Raw genomic sequence first — 17,050 nt, forward strand, 5'->3', positions numbered from 1 at the left:
TTTGTTATTGTGGACAGTGTAATCATCTGTGTGTGTGTGTCAAACTCACAGGTGCGTGAGAAAATTTCATCATGTATTTAAGCTTGAGGCACTCAAAACAAAGTTTCACAAGATAAGAACGGCTAAAATTACAAGGAAGAATTTATGGCATCTGTACAAATGGACCATAGAGTGTTCAAATTCATCTTCAAACCAGATTTTGTAAATGGTTTACAAATGGTTCAATTTAGACCAGTTTTTCCATCCCCAATAAAAGCTGTATTTATTTAGCACATGAATTGAGAAAAACAGGACAACGTTTCTTTCTTTGTTTTTCTTCTCTAATGCGACATTTCTGAGTGAGAATTGATATTCAACGAGAAATGTAGGTCAAGACTTTTATCCACTGGGAGTTTCATCCATCGAGAAAAGTGGGCGTTCTAGACCTGATATTGCGTTTGCATTTGATTGCGTAGGCCTTATTTATTCATTAAATTTATTCATTCACAATCATTCATCTACGAATGTGAATGGTTCACATAAGACCAAGAAAGTGTATTAATAAAGTAAATACTAAATAGGGTCAGTTTTTGATTTCTCAGGCTTTGTGTACTGTCACTAACAAGTTCTTCCTTCACACGTCCTGTAGCCCACAGGAAATTAAGACTCATTTGATTGTTTCAGTTCTGGCATCAGCACTCCAGGAGCAACGTTTGATGGAAATACAGGAAGAGCTCTTTTGATCTTTCTCTGCAGGCTTTATGCACACTTCAAACCCTTCTAGAAAGAGAAAATGTGTCATACTGCTGGAAGGTGAAAAGAGTGGATACACACGCACGCGTATCAGATGACGGATGACAAGTTTGCTTTTTAATGTTTGTTCATAGTTTGTTGCAAAAAAAAAAAAAAACTGTGCTGATAAATTTATAGTGCACTTTCAGTGCCGAAACTCACACCTATGTGCTACGTAGCACCATACTGCTTACCCTTACGAAAAAGAAGTTTATTCAAGTGTGCTATTAGTATACTTCTTTTAAACTAAAAATATGAAAGTATGCTTTTAGTTTACTTTTTGTATGTACATCTCAGAAATTGGGCTTCATGTACTTCTCAGAAATATACTTAAAATGACATTTAAGTATACTTGACTTATATTTACAAAAAGTCTAAATATATTTGAATTATACTTGTGCTCCTAGAATCCATGTTTTCATTTTTATACGGTAGAGGGTGCTAGTACACATCTTCTGTACAGAATTTTCCAAAAAAACAAGTGAAGAAGAAAAAGAAACCACACATGTAACACGATCATCTGACATGAAACAGCATCAAAACTGTAAAGTTATGAATAAAATGTCGACCGATGAAGAGGATTTGAAGAGGATCCAATTCATAGTCTTTTTTCAGCTTTTTGTTCAAAATTTTATTTCTTTATTGTTTTCTTTTTTTTATGAAACTTACCCACATTAAAGTATTTAAAAAAAAGAATGCATGAAGCTAGAATAAAATGTTTTTGTTTACAAGTACATACCCTGTTCTTTCTTTGGATGTTTTGTATGTTCAGATATTCATATAACAATATATATACAAATTAAAATCTAAATAGGGACATAGTAGTATACTTAAAGTATGATGTAAAGTTAACTTAAAGAAAACTTATGAGTATACTTGCAGTATAAAACTACTAAACTAGTAGTTTACTGAGACTATACTTCAAAGTGTACAAAGTATTTTATTAGTAAACTATCAGTATACCTATAAGTTCACTTTTAGTATAATTGCAGAACAAACTACAAACATAGAGGGAAACTAGTTGTGTACTCAAAGTTTGCTACTGTTATACTTAAAGTATACTTAAAAGTATACTTTTATATACTAGAAAGTGGGCCCAAGGAGTACTGAAAGAGTACACTTACAAGTATATTACTAGAACACTGATATTTGTATACTTGCTACATAAAGTATACTTAAAAATATACTTGAAATTTACTTAAGTATACTTAATAAAAGAAACTTTTTGGTAAGGGTATGTACACCGTGTGAATACTGCTACCATAGGGGGCGAAATAAATACATACTGCTTTTGCGTGCGGTGTGAAACAGATCTTACACACACACACACACACACATACACACACAAAAATTCTATGGTTTCAGCGTGCCAGTAGACCATCGAAGAACATAGGTTCAGCAGTGCATGTCAACGCTGTCCTTTATGAGGCAACGGTACAGATAAAGTTACTCGTACACATAACGAAACACATCCCACACAGTGGACAGATAGCAGACAGAGAGGCTGCCGTCAATTGCCACAGAGCTCAATTAGGATAAATGGAGCTATCTCTGGTGTATGTGACCTGGTTCTATAATTAACCCTGGGGGATGACAGCATTAAAGCTTGCTGCATGTATGTGTGTGAGATGTGAATGTCTCGCCTCTTACTGCCAAACCCCGCCCCCTCCATGCACAAACACTTGTACACAGAGCGGTGCATCAAAGCGTGGCGTAAGGTATGTTCTGCTCATAACAGTGTTGACTGTGATTATATACAGCAATACAGACCACTGCCTTCAAGTTTAAGCTCTCTGATTTACTGTGTGTTTACAGCAAGAGCTATTCTTTATCATACACTTACATAAACAGTAAAAAATATTTTTTCAAGACAACTTTATAAGCATTAGCACATTACCTAATGGAGGAAATGCACCCTAGTTTAGAGATGTAACGATGTCAAATTTTTTGAACAAATTGATTTAGTTCACGAAACTGGTCTGAATGAATCATTCAAAACTCAAGACTACAGTCCAGAATCCAGCTCTCTAGTTCTTTTTTTGTTTTGTTTTTCATGTTGGAGTTTAAGAGCAGCCAGTTTATTATCTCAAAATGTATATTTTGTGTTTAACTTGAATTGAAAAAGCACTTTCCAATTTATAAATATAAATTACATTCATTAATTTTCTATCAAGAACAGTGAGTTACAGTAGAAGCAACAGCCTCACACATGCATGGTGAATTAACAGGTTTTCATATAAAAGAACCTTAAATGGCAACTATTTAGGAGGAAATGGGAGAAAACATTTTGTTCATGTAAAACATATGTGCAAAATAATAAAAAAAAAAAATTGTACCTAAAATAAAATGCAAACTAAGTTCGATGTAACCATTCTTCGAACAATGTTTTAGAAAAGCTATTGGTAAACTGTAAAACCAATCTTCCATATATTATCATTGAATTAAATGTGACAATTTAGGATTTTCCAATTTAAAAATCAAGCTAGCATTAAAAAATGTTTCGTTTTGCAGTCTGTTAGAGCAGAACATTTAGACCTGACATGAACTGGCTTACACTACTGTATGTGGAGAGTTAATTTTCTCACCCAGCAGTTGCACTCCTCTGGTCAGACCGTAGACATCAATGAGGGCCCACAGTGGCTCTGTGGTCCGAACGCCACTGAAGAACAGCATGGGGCTGGAATCGTTGATGCGGTAAAATACTCTCCCTTTCTTATCCACCCAGAAAGAAATTAGGTTTCCTTCGTTTGCAAACTCTTCTGGCAGGGCCTTGGCCCAGAAGCCACTCTGGGATACCAGGTCAGGGCAGGCGTATTTGGGCAGGCTGTCAGGGTTGATTCGAGATGGGTCCTTAGAAGTAAAGCCCAGGCGGAGAGCACCACTCCAGCAGCATTGCTTTTTAGTTATCTAAAGACAGAAAAAATGGATCTGCTATCATTACAAGATATGAAAGTGTTCATCGTGAGTCAATGCATAGCAAATGTTTACTCTCAGAAAAAAGAAAAAATTTTTTTGTAAAAAGTTGTATCATAAGTTGTACCTTGTCACTAGGGCAGTTCCCTGAAAGGGGCATCTTTGTACCTTATTTACCCCTTAAAGGCTTGAAATAGTACTTTAAGCGTATGTATTTACTACTTATATGCTACTAATATGTACCTTTTGGGGTTGATAAGGAACAAAATTGTCAATTTAAGGTGACAAGCTGTTGTACCACTATCCTTTTTCTGACAGTGTTTAGAAATTATAGTTTTGATTTATAAAATAAATACATATCACTTGAGACATACTTAATGCAGATACTACTTTTTAAAGGTGCAGTGTGCCACTAGGTGCACCAAAAACTATTTCTGTTTCCCAAACATAAAATTCTTCATCCATACTCTATTTAAACTCATACTGTATCTGTTTTGGGGAAGATATTAAGTTACATTGCTTTTGTGTTTTTTCTTTCTTGTGAGCTGAAACAGTTTTCCAGTTCAGTCCTTTAAAACCTTTACATGTGATTAATTTCAACTTAATTTTATCAAAGTTTGCTCTTGTATTTCTATTTGTAGCAGTGCTGAAGGCCAAACGGGGGCACATTTTGTGATGATCATAAATGGTTGCGCTTAGGGGACAATTGAGGGGTAGTCATGTGGTGTGCTTGGCGTAGAGAAGCTCTGTTTTAGTTACAGTAACTCCAGGAATAAGCACTACAAACATTTCAAGAACACAGTGACGTTTATCAGAGTGGCTCTGCGCTACTGAGAATAAAACTTAAAATAAAACTCAGGGTTAAAACTTGACTAACGGGTGAGTATAAAAACAAAACCATCTGTGTGTGTTGGTCAAATAACTGGTTAGGCTAGATTGAGTGCCATAGTCTGGGGTAAAAGTGTTTGTTTTAGATTATTACTGCATTGACTTGGGAAGTGAGAACTTGCGTAACTTTTTTAGGATGGTGCTTTTAAAGTACAGTAACAATAGAGGAACAAACTAAGAAGGATAGAGAAAGAGAAAACACATTTTCCTCTAACCTAAAGTGTACTTTGTTGAATATTTGTCACATAAACGTCGTCATTGCTGGAGCAGACCCTCAGAAGGATTCAAATCCGCCTGTGTGTTTCGTCCACTTGAGTATTCCAGACTCACCATACCCCCGAGATTATCCCACTGTTCCCAAATATTCAACTTGCCCCAGATTTATCATGCCTTTCCTTGTTCCTACCTTTAAGCGGACCTGCTCATAAAGAGCAATGGGCCGGTTGCTGAAAGTGATGGCATTGCAGAAGCTGGCCTGCCGTTTGACGCTCCTTTGTGCTAGATCCATGACTATCTGAGACCCTTTAGCGTTCGGGTGGAAGAGAAGGGGGCTCACAGGGACACCTCCACACAGATGCAAGGGTAAACAGCGTTTGGGTTTGTGGTGGCATCGGTGAGCTGTTGAGGGGAACGGTCCACCCAGAGAGTCTAGGAGAGAGAAAAAAGACCAATAAAAAAACAAGTACAGACCATCATTTTAAGTAATATAAAAATACATAATGTTGTGGAAATAAGTCTTCTCTTAGCTATAATAGTGTTTAAAACCTTAGCTCAGTATGACTAAGCCTGGCCTTTACTTTCAAATCAATGAACCGCATAAAACAGCATCAGCCCTTGCATGGTGAGATTTGTCTGACCCCATTTCACGCAGCATTTGTGTACAGCATTTTTATTGGACAAAGTGATTTTTAGCTTTGTAGATAAATCTGATTCGCTTTTCCCAACAGGCCGCACTGAACTGCACAATTTCACTGTATGCCTCTGCTTTTTCATAGAGCATTTAATTATCGTGATTTGTTTACGAATCAGACAGTATGTTGCACTGCAGATTTGTCTTTGCTTGTAATCATGTAATGGAAAATTGGGTTGACTGATTGTCAATGTATTCATTTGTAACAGCCAGCTGTTTTCTCACTTACAAGCTCACAACTGTATTATTAGTATTATTAGAGGTGCAGGAAACACAGGCATTCTAATCTAGGCCTTACACTTTACAGTGCACATATGCAACGGGAAAGATCTTATTGTCATACTATTTATCAGTCATATAACCTTATATCTTGTCTTTTTATTCAATTTTTTTTTTTTTATATATATAAAGCTGCCTGACTACCCAAATCCAACTGTTAACACTAACCACTGGGTTGTGCATCTCATATGCACACAGTAACATTATTGGACTAGATGCGGGTGTTGCCAGAGTAATGATTTCTGCTGTTTTGAGAAGGCAGACATCCATGTTAGAGGCACAGTAATGATTGGGAATGCGTTCAGTTGGGACAATGTCATCCATGAGGGGTATGGCTATCCTCTCTGCATTCATTCATGTCCAACATTCACCCAGTTGGCAAGGGGCTCCTTTAACAAGATAACACACCCTCACAGATCTGTAATGGCACAGTTGGAGGAAGATTCAGTGATGACACCAGTCCTCTCAGCTATTGTGGTCCCTTGTAAAAACTGATAGTGGGCAATGACATGTTTCCTGAACAATGCAGATAAGGCTACACGTCACAAGAGATGAGAATAAAGACTCAATGTTGTTTTCTATATCTGGCAACCACAGGCTCATGTAAATACCCTATGTGAAACCATCATATAACAAAATGTTGTATTATAAAATCATTAATATACCTTAGGTGCCTTTTCAGCCTTGCAAGTTGCATACATGTGTCTGTAAATGTGTGTGTTGGCAGGTGTGTTAGCAGACGGACATTGTGTGTAACACTCATAGTCTGGGTACACTGAAATGAATACATTAGCAAACACAAGAGCTGCAGCTGTCAGACAGAAAATGGAGGTTAAGTAGCAGCTCATGTTCCTTAGCAACGTTGCCATGGTGAGAACTTTCCGTTTTCTGCTGATCTGAGTTCAGTGTCTGTGCTTTCTCTCAGTCCGTCTGCACAGGGAAAGATGATTTCAGATTGGTACTGTATAATCTGCTAAATGCAAAAAAATCAGTAAATGCTATTTTTTTGACTAAACTGGGTTTGAGGTGGAAAAGAGACATTGTACGTATTATTGGAACAAGTTAGTACAGAGTAAACAATGTTAAATGTTTGGTCAACAACTTACTATAGGTTCATTATTCAAAATATTGAAATTATAATTGAATTAAAATCAACATTAAATCATTTCCTGATGGATAATTAATTTAATTATCTGATAAAATTTTTTCCCAATTAAAATTTTTTAAAATTAAAAATGAGTAAAAACTGTTGTAAACAGCATTTTGCATTGACTTTAATCCTTAATTGTATTATATACAAGTCATAAAATATACAGTAAGAGCTCAGGACATGCAGAGACACAAACGCGGATTGTAAGTAATAGAAGCCAATGACATAAACAGTCTCCCAAAACACAATGAGCAGATTCCACCCTGGGCTACCGAATACATCATAATGCAGCTATTTCTATGGTAACCACATTCTTTTTTGAGGTAACCATTGGAAAGAAAATGATTCTTATATAAGTTCATCCCATAAAGAACAGCCTGGGGGGTCTGAGTCAACACACTTGAGCATATGAATAATCATTACATGGAATTAGCTCATGTGGATTTGGTTTCCTTCCTATAGCCTGTAGCAGACCATTGAATACTTAAAAAAAAGTATAAATATTATTTATAATTATTTTAATTAAATAAGAATTGTAGTGATAGTTTGTAACACTATTTTATTTTATTATTATTTTTATTTTTTTATTTTTAACTCTCACTACAACACTGTTAATAATAAAGGTTTATTGAACAGCAAATCAGCACATTAGACTGATTTCTGAAGATCATGTGACACAAGACTGGAGGAATGATGCTGAAAATTCAGCTTTGCATCACAAGAATAAATTTCATTTTAAAATATATTAAAATATAAGATAGTTATTTTAAATTGTAATAATATTTCACAATATTACTGTTTTTACAGTATTTTTTACTAAATAAATGCAGCCTTGGTGAGTATGAGAGAGACTTTCAAAAACATTACTCTTAATTATACTGAATGTGAAGCCAGGATATGGCTTTTTAAAAGGCTTTTGGATAATTTCTAAATTAGGAAAGAGGTTTAGTAAAACACACTTGTGTATTTTTTTTATAGAGGAGGACCTTCACATGCTAAGGTCAGGTTCAACATTGCTGCGTGGAATAGGTTTGTCAGGTAGCTGCTATCTTTATCCCTATTACATCTTCATTACCATGCAGACGTGTTCAGGGCAGGTTCAGATGTCTGTCTGTAGGTCATAGAATGTCATGTTATGTGTAAACACCTCACATCACACACACTCTCATACACTCAATGTTAAAATAAAACTGCTTGGCCTGCAGCACTCCTGAACTGTTTTCACAACAGAACATCCAGAGGCTGACTGTTTGCAGTTTCCTTTGCTGAATATACATAAAGTTTAATCCAAAGTGACTTGCAAAGGAGCACTTGAGAGTATTTTATTACATACATCACAAGAAGGCAAAGTCTACATCTAAATATATTCGACAAACAGTACAATATCTGTTTTGTTTCATCTATTTAAAAGCTACAAAAGACAGGAAAATAGTTTTAGATGTGCCTTTAAAGGTGATGTGTGTTCTTTTCCAGTGTTAAAACACACTGTCCTGTCCTAGCGTAATGCATTTGTAGTGTGTATTATCTGGGAAAGCTTCAGGCTCAACAAGCCACATCAGGTCATATGCAGATGATATCATTATTTGCTCAATCATCTGCTAAGGTGAATGTTTTTTTTTTTTTTTTTTTTTTTTACATTGTAAAGGTTCACAACAGGGAAACAGGAGGTTGTTTTCAGTACATTTTAGATATCATAAATTTTCAATAAATTAAAACGGAATTAAATTAATTTTAAATAATTGTTATAAGAAATGTATTTTATGTTTAAGTATGTCAAGCACTGACCTTCTTTCTGATCTGTTATCTAGGAATTAGCTTTTAATTTGCTCTGTTGGTAATCACATTAACTGTTCTACTGTAAGTACATGTCCCCTGTACTAGTAATTATTATTAGTAAAGTTGTTTTTAGGTATCGGACACCAGAATGTAAATAATCTACTTGAGAATCTGTTTTTCCTGAATCATTAAACAGTTAGATTTCATTAACTTATGTAAAAGATTATCCGAAAACCATTGCTGTATTTCAAATACTGTAAATGTAGTTGCAAACCAGACTTTTTGCTTAAATGTTTAAATATAAGTAATCGTATAAAATGGGAACATAAGTGTGAGATCAGCTGAAACTGGCATCTTAAGAACCCATGTACAGATACTTGGCAACTATACAATGCTTCTAATCAGGTGAGAGGCATGTCATGTGACCACAACAAGCTTGGCTAAAGATTCATATGCTAATATGTTTAGTTATTCTGGTTTAAAACAACAAGAATAACAGAGAGTGTTTCACCTTGCAGAGCAAACACCCTCTGGTCTCCGCTTTATACAAAACCCTCACTCAAGTGTCGTCACACACTTCAACTCAGAAAACACACACTAGCACTTAGTATCAACATCAGCAATATAATACATTAATGTCTTTTCGTTTATTAACAGCTCAGAACATTATTAGCCTTAAATTGCACAAGTAAATCTAACTAAATCATTCTGATATTGTGACTATTAGCCTATTTGAAATGGAAATCTTTTGAAACATTGTAAATGCTTTACTGTCACTTCTGATCAATTGAGTTGCATCATTGCTTAATAAAATGTGTTTCTTACTTACCCCAAACTTTTAGATGCTAGTGTATCATGGTTTCCATAAAGATATTAAGCAACACAGCTAACATTGATAATAATAAGAAGAAATGTTTCTTGAGCACCAAATCAGCATATTAGAATGATTTCTGCTGGATCGTGTGACACTGAAGACACAGTTAATGACATTTTTGATTACAAAAAATGACAGCACTTGTATTTTTCTGTGTATGTGTTAATCTCTGTGTTTGTAACTGTGTTCTGAAGCCAATTAGCAACTATCTGATCATAAGGCAATAAAGTATGGTGAATGAGTGCAGAACATATTAAGCGCTGGCCTTCTGCCATGGCTGGCTTGCTCCTAGGTGATCTGATCTGTACATAAACAGCTGTGTGTGGCAGAGTCATTTAATTTCTGCAGTGAGAGAGAGTATTAAATGACTCATCAATGATGTTGTGCTCCGCAGAGGTGCAGCGGATGGTTACTTAGCAGCATCAGCACCTGACCTGCAGACATGTGTTTCAGTCACGACACAGAAACTGAGCGATGTAACCACAGCAGGGCATAAGAGAACTTCTCTGTTTGCCTTTCAGAAATCTGTCACCGCACCGCAGTGACTCTGTGTCTGCGTGTCAACCAATCACTGATAATCAATCCAAACATGCCCCATTAAAAATTCCTCTCCAAACAATCTCCAGTGCTAACAGTTTCCTCATGTTGTTTGTGCATGGCTGTCTCATTGTGAATTCAACAAAATAACACCATGGTAATTGATTCAGTAATTTCAATACTTTCCATTATAAACAAATAAGCAGCAAATAACTCATTCAACACTGATGTTTAGAGGGAAATTGATTAAGAATTAGGGATGCTCAATATATTGGTACCATATTGGTAATTAGCCAAAATTAGTTTTAATTTATTGGTCAATATTGGATATATATATTGGCAAGTGTTGGATATTTAATTATGCATGTGCATTTCTTACCTTTCATACCTTTGCGGTCATCTAACACTAGCTTAGTTATTCTTTACAGACATTTAATAACACTGTAAATGTAATCTTTGAGTCAGATAAATGGTACAAATAGTACAATTATATTGTACATTAAAATGTTGTGATGCTCACTTTTGGTTTTATAAATTTCGTTTTATCAGTACCAGCTAGGATTTTTATATCAGTGCATCCCTACTAAAAATTCTTTGCACCATCTGATAACGCCATTCTTTGCACAAAATGTATTATGTAAACTTATGCAAATCAGATATGGTGCAAAAAAAAAAGAATAGACCAGAGAATTTGTATATGCAAAAACACTTGGAAGCAAACTGACAATTTGCATTTAACTTTCCATTTGCACACATATTTCCAGTTTAAGGTGGAGAGTTGATTCTGTTTTTGGTCTAGTGACAGTGGGAAATATCTGAAACTGTCATAATGTTCCATTTTTACCAGCCTTTCTACTTAAAAATTACTTATTATTCATCTCTTTCCTGCCTCAGAGGCCAGGATGTGGTCCAGAGGTGCATGAGAAACACCCAATTGCCTTAAATACATACACATTCACACACACACACACACACACACACACACACACACACACACACACACACACACACACACACACACACACACACACACACACACACACACACACAAGTGCGTATAAACCACTGCAATTTACAGTATATGAGGTGAAAGATGCATGTGTATCCGCATAAGCAATTTCTATCCCATCAGCCTGCTGCAAGAACTAAAAGAAATTCCTCAGAAATGGGAACTGGAAGGTGAAATATTTAAATCATTTGTTCTCATGGAATTTTTTATTTATTTTATTTTATTTTTTTAAACAAAGATAAACTTAAAATAATGTCAAAGCAGGGGTGTGTGTGCTCATGTTAAGCAAAAATTATGTTTTTTGTTTGGCTTGCGTCATTTCCCAATCCTGTTTTTTCACCTTTTCTTCCCATCATTTCCTTTATCTTCTTAATAGTCTCCAAAGATAAAATTAAAAAGATTTCAGCTCAATGTCAAGGCCTTAAACAATTGCGTATGCTTTTAATTTTTTTAAATACTTTATATGCTTCTAATCAAATGTTGTTTTCGTTTCAGACTAGACTGATTTGTTTTGAATGTAAGCTATTGCACTAGTATTGCTTTCTTTTCAAAGTGATTTATTTATCTATTAGTTTATTTTATTTCAGAAATTTCCTCAGGGGTTTCCTCATGGAACAAGTGCACTTTTTACTAACACCAGGTGCTACTACACATACTGGACTGTTATAGCTCTAGTCTTGGTTTACCTAATTGGATGTGATATAGTGCTTTAATTTGAATTAATGATCAAGTGGATCAGATCCACCAAGGGTTCAGATTAACTCCAGGCCAATCAGCTGCACTCAGAGATGGAGTAAGACGGAGAGATTTACATAAACTAACTGCTGGTGTTTGTTTCAGTTACAGTCACCTTCCAACACTGAAGATTATTCTCCCATTCGCCCTGCAGGCCCAGATCAACACCTGCCATTTAAATCATATTGAATCTACATATACACCACCATATATTTATTTTTACCATGATTTGGTATAGTAACAACTGCTTAATTGGATGAATATACTAATCAGTATTGTAATTTGAAGTTCTAGTATCTAATGAATAGTTAGAGTGAAATTCAAGAAGATAGTGGATTACTAAAAAAAACACTGACATAAAAAAAATAGAAAGCCTACTAGTTGCAAGTTTAGAAGTCTAGTGTGTGTAATCAACAACTGTGTATTTATATGTAGAACTAATCAATTGATTTATTGATTTATTTGGTTCTCTATTAAACCAGCTGCTTCACGGGCTTGTTAGTAATAAAATGAAAGGTTGTGGAAAACCCGCAGTAAATCCTTCTTATTCCCAACAACAGAGGGAATCCCCACAAATTCCCTTCCCTTTCTCACGCGTTCAAGCTGCTGTGGGGGAAACACGTCTCATGTCGAAAGCGCGTTCACTGACACAAGCGCCTGGACGCGGAGACGCGCTCGTGTAATGGTTCCTTGGAGCGCAAAATCTCAAGAAACCCATACAAAAGCCATCTACATTAAGTCTATGACTTGTGCTCGATTGTGTTTTTTTTGTTGCAAGTATTCCAATACCTATGTGACATTTAGAGGCAGACGTTTTCTATCTAGATTCTCTTCTATCTGTCTATTCTTTACAGTACAGCTGAAGCAGCGCGTATCGGAGCCTTCATCAGCAGGCAAACATAATGAACATCATTCAGCGGTTGCATGTAGATCCTTAACGCAGTTCCTCACCGTACAAGGCGTTTCGGGTTATCTGGCCTCCCATGACTCAACACCGGGTCACTGTTTTGCGCTGGCCGCCTTTATTTCTCAAAGGTTGAGAGTGCGATAATTCCACACCGACATAATGCTGGAGGAAAATATCTCTCGGCCCCCGAAGCGAGATGTAAACAGTCGGACACTCCTCCTGTCTCGGTGCTCATTGACTGAGCGCGCGGACACCAGCGCCACACTGACTCATTTACATAGAAGGCGGAGTCTGAGAGTGCTTCACTGGGTGCCACGCCCCTCAACTACAGGCAGTGTAGCTTCAGATCATTCCGAGACCCACGCAGACCTATCAAAATATTCAGGAACTCAAAATAAAATAAAATAAAACAAAACCAATTCTATACCTAACCTAAATAACCTAACACACACACACAGCAATTGGAACTGGAAGTCCTAGAAACTAATAAATATTAGAAAAATTTAAAAAGGTTTACCGCATAAGTGCAAGGTATAATATAAACACACAATGATACATTAATAATTATAAACAAACAAACATCCCTATATTTCATGACATACTTCAGTTTTAAGGTCAAAGTTCAAAGGGAGAAGAGGCTGGTGAGTTTTATAACACATTAAAGAAGTAAATTATAAATAATTAATAAAATGCATGATAATCATTAGATGTTTTTGCCACCTGTATTAAAACCCTTGCTTCGTTAATGAAATATGGTATGGTGTAATAAATTAAAATATATTTCTTATATGCAGTATACAGCAGGCGTGTTCTCAGGTATTTAACAAAAACACTACAGTGAACAAAAATGCTCTTTTGGGTGTCGGGAGAATGTGGTTGACCTACAATAATATCTCAAGAGGAAGTACAGAGTTCAATTTGAAGAAAATAGGATGTGCCAAAAGAGGAATATTTTTTAGCAAACAACAATGGCAAAACATGGGAAAATTATGTTTATGATCACTTTTCTGTCACGTCTTTGAGATGTAGTGAAACTCCAAACAAAATCTATATGGCCAACCCACTCTACATCTCAGTAGTATGACTAAATTAGTCTGTTAAAGACCCCACTGTACTCTAGAGGAGGCTGCATATTCCTTTCCTCCCTGACTTTCTTCTGTGACCCTTAAGAGTTATGACCTGTTAATGTCATCTCGGGTCAATCTACTTACTGTCACTCCACTGATCTGAGGTTCTGCTAACCCATCCACTTCAAGAATCATTTCTCTGGCCAGTATTATCTACAAGACAGTTCAAAGGGTGGTTAATTCATTACACTTTAGAACTGACATGGCAGAATTTAATTTATGTTATAAAATGATGTAAATGTAAGTCAGTTAATAAACAAAGAGCTGGAGAGTTTCGTTGTTACAAGTTAATAAAAAATGTGATTAAAAAGGGGGCAGAGAGGAGATAAACTCAACTAAACTCATTCTCACTATTGCCTCTCTGATTACGTGGAAAACATTATCCACTAAAATCACGTTAGCAATAATATTTACTTTATTTTTTTGCATTCCCCTTTTTTAACAATTGTAATTTTAAAGGCAACCATAATAAACCACAGGCCTTCGCTCAAGAACACCACCACTTTGATCAAAATGAAATCATCGCTTACTCCACAACGATGGGCTGATTGGTGCTCTCTCACTCACACATGGTGCACACATTTTTGGGAGCCCATGCTCAAAACTAGTGCTACTTTTGTGTTCAGGAATTAGGAATTGTCATACGACTTTCATTAGCACTGCTATGAATGATGAATCGATATTCTTTTACAATATATGACAACTTGAAATTAATAGTCCTCTGACAAAAACCTCCTCTGAGAAATATGACAGTGCATGTTTGCCATTTAGTGTTTTTTGGGTTGTTTTAATTGTGAGTTACTGTAATAAAAGATCATGATGTTGATTTATTTTCATCAGGTTGATTACATTTTGTTGTCAAGATACACCCCCCCCCCATATATATATATATATATATATATATATATATATATATATGGGGGGGGGGGGTGTATCTTGACAACAAAATTTATAGATAGATAAATAGGTAGACAGAATATATATATATATATATATATATATATATATATATATATATATATATATATATGCATTCCTGTGTGTACCTGTTCCTGCACTCAGGTTACTGTAAAACTGATGATGAAATTAAAAGGAAGTAGTAGCTACATGGCACGACCGCAAAGACCAAATGGATTTCAACCACTCTCCCCATATACTCTGGGTAAACAGATTTATGGTAATTGCTTTGTATACCTATAAAAATAGATAAACTCTGAAACCTGAAATGACTGGAAGCACATTAAAATTGGAGATTGGCTGGCAAAGTGTCCGTGAAATACTATCCTCATTAGAACCAAGAGACAGGCGATGCTGACACAGCACTTATGGATGACTTGAAAAGCACTGCGGCTGAACCCCAGCCTGCATTTTAGTGCTGGGGAGACAGCCAAGGCCTATTATGCTGACCTTTAGGATTCAGATCCCAAAGTGGGAATGTCCCTTTGCAGATACGCCGTCAATCCTGCAGTCACAGAGGAGTTTGCTGAGATTGACTGTCTGTGTGTGTATTGTGTTTGTGCATGCTGCTTAAGGTTATCACGAGGTTGCCCCTCTCTCTTTTTAATTCCAGATACATATTCTCTTACATAATACACTCAGAGAAAGAAAAAATGTTTTAGAGAGGCTCTGCTAAGAGAGCAATCCATTGCATTCCTCATCCTGTGTCAGAATACTTTAGTTTACATTTTATAATTAGACCTCACAATTAAACCTGCACACAGTTTCAACCTCAAATTATTATAATGTCATCTGTTCTATAATGCATTGTCAGTTGGTTAGTTAATTGATTGTTTTGAAACTGTTTCGGTAAGGAATTAGCATTTATTATTCCACAAAAACTGTCATTCACTAGGCTTTTTGTTGTTTTCTGGAAAAGAGGTTTGGAACTTTTTGATGCCAAAGAACTTAAAGGGGACATCAGATGCCCATTTTCCACAAATTGGGTTGATTCTTTAGGGTTTTCATGAAATGTCTGCACCATACTTTGGTTAAAATTCCTCAATGGTCATGTAAAACAACACCTTTTTACCTCTTTAAAACAGCTCTGTTCACAGCAACCTATTTCAGTGCATGTCTCTTTAAATGATAATGAGCTACTGCTCACCCCACCCCTCTGTTCCATGGGGCCTGTGGACACAAGGCGCATGAAATGCTGCCTTTCTGAGGTTGTCTTATTCAAATAGCTAGCTATCTAGAAACTGGCTGCAAATTAAAACAGCTCACTGGATGACACAATTTCAGGCTCAGACAGGGCATAACAAACTGGTTGCATGTTTACTTTCAGATTTTCTGAGCAGGCAGAGATGCTAAATGCAAGAAAAAAAACAACAAAAACAAAAAACAAAAAGAAATAAATTTAATCCGTTGTCCCCTTTAAAATATACAGGCAATCAATATATTTTTACTCATTAATAATGTGTAAAGAAAATATAAAGCACCATATTAAAAAGACATGTTGTTTGCAAAAGTATTTAATTGTCTTGTATATTTGTAATGTACTAAAGTCTAAGGAAATTATTACCTGTAAAGCAAAATATTATCTGTAAAATATTTACTTTGCATTAAGCTATCTTTTTTTATATTCCATATATTTTTTCTTATCTATCCATTAATGTTAATGCTATTATTGTTAGTTATCTTATGTATATATATATATATATATAATATATATATATATATATATATATATATATATATATATATATATATATATATATATATAATGGAAATAGAGCTGTTGATAAAATAAAATCATTAGATAGGAAAATGAACAGGCGACAGTATCAAATACAGTAAGTGTATTAAATATGTATTAAATTAATGTAAACTTAGGGCTTCTCTCACTTTTTAAAGATTTTCTGTTTTATGAAATACATGATTCTGATTGCTCAATATTTTTGTATAATGACTATTAAACTATATAACCTATGTCCTATGTACAGTAACTGTGCTAGTTTCATGCTTTGCATCTCTCTGCTGTATCTTTCTTTCACATAATACAATACTATCAATCTAATAAAAAAATTCATGTCTATTTTCTATATATTTGACAAGCAGTCATGTGATAAGCAGGATAATGTACATCTCCTTTATTATTGCAAAATAAACCCTTAGGGAAGATTACTTTGTCTGGGTTTAATTTCTCCTATACATTATCCATTACTTATTTTACCC

The 17,050-nt window shown here is 35.3% G+C and overlaps 1 protein-coding gene across 3 annotated transcripts in view; it reads right to left on the reverse strand.

Moving 5' to 3' along the window:
- Nucleotides 1-17,050, reverse strand: part of neurl1aa (neuralized E3 ubiquitin protein ligase 1Aa) — a 56,088-nt gene that overhangs the window by 17,267 nt on the left and 21,771 nt on the right. For 2 of the 3 annotated variants that reach the window (XM_042761542.1, XM_042761561.1), the window contains exons 2-3: nucleotides 4,979-5,220; nucleotides 3,357-3,678 (exon numbers count right to left, since the gene is read on the reverse strand). In XM_042761542.1, the coding sequence (XP_042617476.1) occupies nucleotides 3,357-3,678; nucleotides 4,979-5,220 (564 nt within the window). Of the gene's footprint in view, nucleotides 1-3,356; nucleotides 3,679-4,978; nucleotides 5,221-12,793; nucleotides 13,111-17,050 lie in introns of those variants that run through there. The other variant, XM_042761552.1, reaches the window with a different exon arrangement.

The sequence above is a fragment of the Cyprinus carpio genome, chromosome A1, assembly GCF_018340385.1.
Source record: "Cyprinus carpio isolate SPL01 chromosome A1, ASM1834038v1, whole genome shotgun sequence".
Lineage (NCBI taxonomy): Eukaryota > Metazoa > Chordata > Actinopteri > Cypriniformes > Cyprinidae > Cyprinus > Cyprinus carpio.